This window comes from Rhamphochromis sp. 'chilingali' (assembly GCF_963969265.1).
Source record: "Rhamphochromis sp. 'chilingali' genome assembly, chromosome: 18".
Classification (NCBI taxonomy): Eukaryota; Metazoa; Chordata; class Actinopteri; order Cichliformes; family Cichlidae; genus Rhamphochromis; species Rhamphochromis sp. 'chilingali'.
Window position 1 is genome coordinate 1,252,501 of NC_137945.1, and position 5,000 is coordinate 1,257,500.

General features: G+C 47.4%; 1 protein-coding gene across 1 annotated transcript in view; it reads left to right on the plus strand.

Annotated features, from left to right (window-relative positions):
* dnah5l (dynein, axonemal, heavy chain 5 like) overlaps window positions 1-5,000 on the plus strand; it is a 56,058-nt gene that overhangs the window by 13,196 nt on the left and 37,862 nt on the right. The window contains exons 17-23 of the mRNA XM_080865486.1: window positions 865-960; window positions 1,041-1,214; window positions 1,394-1,483; window positions 1,571-1,726; window positions 1,981-2,120; window positions 2,402-2,553; window positions 2,659-2,866. Coding sequence (XP_080721612.1) covers window positions 865-960; window positions 1,041-1,214; window positions 1,394-1,483; window positions 1,571-1,726; window positions 1,981-2,120; window positions 2,402-2,553; window positions 2,659-2,866 — 1,016 coding nt within the window. The remainder of the gene's footprint in view (window positions 1-864; window positions 961-1,040; window positions 1,215-1,393; window positions 1,484-1,570; window positions 1,727-1,980; window positions 2,121-2,401; window positions 2,554-2,658; window positions 2,867-5,000) is intronic.

Here is a 5,000-nt window from a genome sequence, read left to right on the forward strand (position 1 = left end):
ACAGGAACAGGACTTTATTGGTTTTACTGGGACAGCTTTTATCAGAAGAATATGATTGTGAAGCTTCTCTCACAGTGAGGCTGAATGAGCCAATAACAGCTAATAACACAGTAACAGGTACGTTTCATGTCTTTATTGGACTCTGAGTAATCACACTCTGACCTCACAGAGCAGCTGGATGAACAAAGAGAACTTTTACTAACTGCCTTTGAACACAACAGCCTCCATCAGAGGTCAGAACAGTCGTTTCCCTCCTGGTCTCCTAACACGAGCACCGTTCTTATCAGCTATTTATCAGACTGTAGTCACGCAGTCACACATGTTATCCAGCATGTGCTTCGCTGTAGTGTCTCTGTGCACCAGTATGCACGCTCACAAACATCTGGCAGGCACATCGTCCACAGGTCACACACCCTTACACACTCACAGATGTGGACATTATAACACTGCTCATAGAGACATAGCTGAACCAAAGCTCACACAGAGAGGAAACCAGTGTGCAGGTTTATTGATGGATGTTACCGACTCAAAGCTGAACTGAACAGTCCTGAAAGTCAGAAGTTCCTCCGTTTGTGGACAGATGCTCTTACTGTGGAGCGATGAACAAGTCTTTGAAAGGCTTTCAGGGCTTTCTACCAGTCTGATCTTCCTGAAACGCTCGACTCCATTTGCTTTAAGAGAAGTCGGTGTGTTCAGTAAACACAACAACAGTGTGTGTTTAGTTCAGACAGCGTGTGTTTCTGTCTAATGATGTCTTGGATGATGATCAGAAATAACTCTGTGGTTGCAGAGGCTTCAGCTTACCTCGCTCTTCCAGCTGTTACGAGTTGTGGTTCAGTCCTGAGGAAGCTCTGTGTGTCTCAGTTTGACAGAGACTATGCAGACTTCCAGCTCCAGGTTCAGAGTGTGTTCCAGTGTCTTCGGTCTCTGCTGGACGACTGGTTCAGCCGGCCTGTCTCTGTGAGTTCACACAATCAGAACTGAAAGCGACTTCTTATCGTATCAAACACACAGAACTGAAACAATGTGTCTGGATTCAGACGCAGAGATTGCTGGAGCTGTTGGCCATGTTTGAGTTGGGTCCGCTGGCTCGCTTGGACCTGAGGCAGTACTACCTGCTGCTGCTGCAGCGCTACAGCCGAGATCTGGAGCTGCTGAGGAAGACCTACCAGAAACACAAGGACCGGCCGCCCATCGGACGCAACCTGCCGCCGGTACTTACACCTGCTCACCCCGTGCTCACAAACACCAGCAGGAAATTCACTACTTTAAATCCGAGTGTCAAACTCCAGTCCTGGAGGATGCTTCTATTGTGCTTCTATTGTGCTTCTATTGAGAAATACAGATGATTTATTTACCGATAGAGCTTTTGTTATTGATCTCTCTCTCTCAGGTGTCAGGCAGGGTCCTTTGGAGCCGGCAGCTCTTCAGGAAGGTTGAAGCTCCGATGTTGATCCTGAAGAAGAAGCTTGACTTCCTGAAGGTGCACACTCTGACTTTACCCCATCAGTCACATGATCTCTGTGATGACCGCGTCCTCGGTGACGCCGCCTGTCTGTGTCTGTCTCAGGGACCAGAGATGACAAAAGTCATCCGGAGCTACAACCAGCTGGCTGTGGTGTTGCTGCAGTACGAGGTGCTGCACCTGCAGGGGTGGAGTCAGGCTGCAGAGAGTGCGCCACGCTGCCTGAGCACCGCCCTGCTGGTCCGGCATGAAGACAGCAAGGTTTGTGACGACTGAATGAAAGCAGCTTTTAAAGGTCGTGCGTGGCTTTAACTTTTTAATCATCTTTTTCAGATTTGAACAAATTGTTTTTACACATTTCAGTCATGTGACCGACAGTCCAGAGCCGACTGCTTTTGTTTCTGCAGGCAGTGAACTAACACCACACACTCCACTTTCCTTTGGATGCTGGATCCTTAAATTTGCTGTTAGATTTTAGATTTTATTGAACCTTTGAAAGAGCCTCTTTGTTTCAGGAGGTCTCGGTGAACCTGGACCCTGTGGTGCTGGAGGTGCTGCAGGAAGCTCGGTGGATGACCAAACTGGGCGTGAACGTGCCAAAGGTCATCCAGAAGATGACCTCCAGGGAATCAGAGCTCAGAGATTTGTACAGCCGGTGAGAGCAGCTGTTCACTCCAGCTGTAGGCGCGTCAGCAGCTCATTCTGTGATGTTCTCACTCAAATCCATCACATGAATGTCTTTTCTTTGGTTTGTAGTTCTTGTTGTTACTTCACTCTGTGCTGGATAGAAAAGCTCACAGAAACAAGGCGCTTGTTCTTGATTAAACAACATCATGATTTATTTTCTCTGCGACGTTACTCATCTCAGACTCGTCTTCATCTCTTCTTCACTTTGGTAAACTTGTGTTTTCTTTGATGGTGCTGACTCTGGTCCAGACTGCTGGAGATGCTCCAGGACTACAGCTCTGTGGTGGGCAGGGTCCCACCTCTCCTCCTCCCCCTCATGCAGCCCTTCATTGGCCGTGTGGAGGCAGCTCTCTCCCCTGGACTCACCTCACTGTCCTGGACTGCCCTCAACACTGAGCGGTGTAAGGACGGACAGCTTCCCGTCTCATTGTTGTTGTGCTAATATACAAAGAAAGGACATCAGATTTATAAGCATTCGATAATGATTCCCTTCCACTCTGTGTCAGTCCTGCAGAATGTGTATGTGGCTCTCAAAGACGTGGACCTGGTGGCCAAAATGGCGACAGACCTGTTGGACTGTCGCATCGGCCGGCTGCTTGGGGCCATGTCGTCCTGCTGTCTGCTGGTCCTTCCTGAAGACTCGTCTGTGTCGGCGCAGGACCTCCTGCTACAGACAGGAAGCTTGGTCCAGGCTGCTGCTGTCACCCTGAGCTGGTAACACTGACAGCAACACTGACAGTAACACTGACAGCAACACTGACAGCAACACTGACAGTAACACTGACAGCAAAACTGACAGCAACACTGACAGCAACACTGACAGTAACACTAACAGTAACACTGACAGTAACACTGACAGCAAAACTGACAGCAACACTGACAGTAACACTGACAGCAACACTGACAGCAACACTGACAGTAACACTGACAGTAACACTGACAGTAACACTGACAGCAAAACTGACAGCAACACTGACAGTAACACTGACAGCAACACTGACAGCAACACTGACAGTAACACTGACAGCAAAACTGACAGCAACACTGACAGTAACACTGACAGTAACACTGACAGCAAAACTGACAGCAACACTGACAGTAACACTGACAGTAACACTGACAGCAACACCGACAGTAACACTGACAGCAAAACTGACAGCAACACTGACAGCAACACTGACAGCAACACTGACAGCAAAACTGACAGCAACACTGACAGTAACACTGACAGCAACACTGACAGCAACACTGACAGTAACACTAACAGTAACACTGACAGTAACACTGACAGTAACACTGACAGCAACACTGACAGTAACACTGACAGTAACACTGACAGCAAAACTGACAGCAACACTGACAGTAACACTGACAGCAACACTGACAGCAACACTGACAGCAAAACTGACAGGAACACTGACAGCAACACTGACAGCAACACCGACAGCAACACCGACAGCAACACTGACAGCAACACCGACAGTAACACTGACAGCAACACTGACAGCAACACTGACAGCAACACTGACAGCAACACCGACAGCAACACCGACAGCAACACTGACAGCAACACCGACAGTAACACTGACAGCAACACTGACAGTAACACTGACAGCAACACTGACAGCAACACTGACAGCAACACTGACAGCAACACTGACAGTAACACTGACAGTAACACTGACAGCAACAGTAACTGATAGGTTTGTAGCTTGAACCCATCCGCTGGAACGTTGAAGGCAATATAATTACACTGCAAAGCAAGACACAAGTAGGCAAAGTTCTTCATGTTACTCGTGCACGGGAGAGAACCGGACAGGCGCCGTTCCTTCGCCTGACCCCAGTTGCTCTCGTCCGTTCTCCCGTACCACTGCCCTTTTATTGAGGTTACATGAATATGCATAGGTTCATTAACATATGACGTCTACATACAAACAAAGAGTACCTTGCCTGTGTGTGTGTTGGCGTATGTGGTGTGTGTGTGTGTGTGTGTGTGTGTGTGTGTGTGTGTGTGTGTGTGTGTGTGTGTGTGTGTGTGGGTACTGCTGATCAAAGGGTCATAAAAGCACACAAGCAAACATCCTTGGTCAGGAAGAGAGTAGACCCCCCCTCATCCTAGATAACACCGTGAGGAAGTCCAGCAGTTCATTTATACACAAAAAGCACTTAGACTAGAACAGACGTAACTACGTTAATCCTACCATAAAACAATTAAACAAGGTACGAACTTTCCCTTGCTTCCAGGATGTAGGTGTGCATTCTAGTGTGGAATACACACCAAGCCTCTGTAGCCTGTTAAAGATCACCCAACTTATCACTACACAATTAATTATACATCTCTAAGCATCCATGGTTAAATATTTGTAAGCATAAATGACAATCAACAATACAAACTCTAACAGCAACACTGACAGCAACACTGACAGCAACACTGACAGCAAAACTGACAGCAACACTGACAGCAACACTGACAGTAACACTAACAGTAACACTGACAGTAACACTGACAGCAACACTGACAGCAAAACTGACAGCAACACTGACAGCAACACTGACAGTAACACTGACAGCAACACTGACAGCAAAACTGACAGTAACACAGACAGTAACAGTAACACTGACAGCAACACTGACAGTAACACTGACAGCAAAACTGACAGTAACACTGACAGTAACAGTAACACTGACAGCAACACTGACAGTAACACTGACAGTAACACTGACAGTAACAGTAACACTGACAGTAACACTGACAGCAACACTGACAGTAACACTGACAGTAACACTGACAGCAACACTGACAGCAACACTGACAGCAAAACTGACAGCAACACTGACAGTAACACTA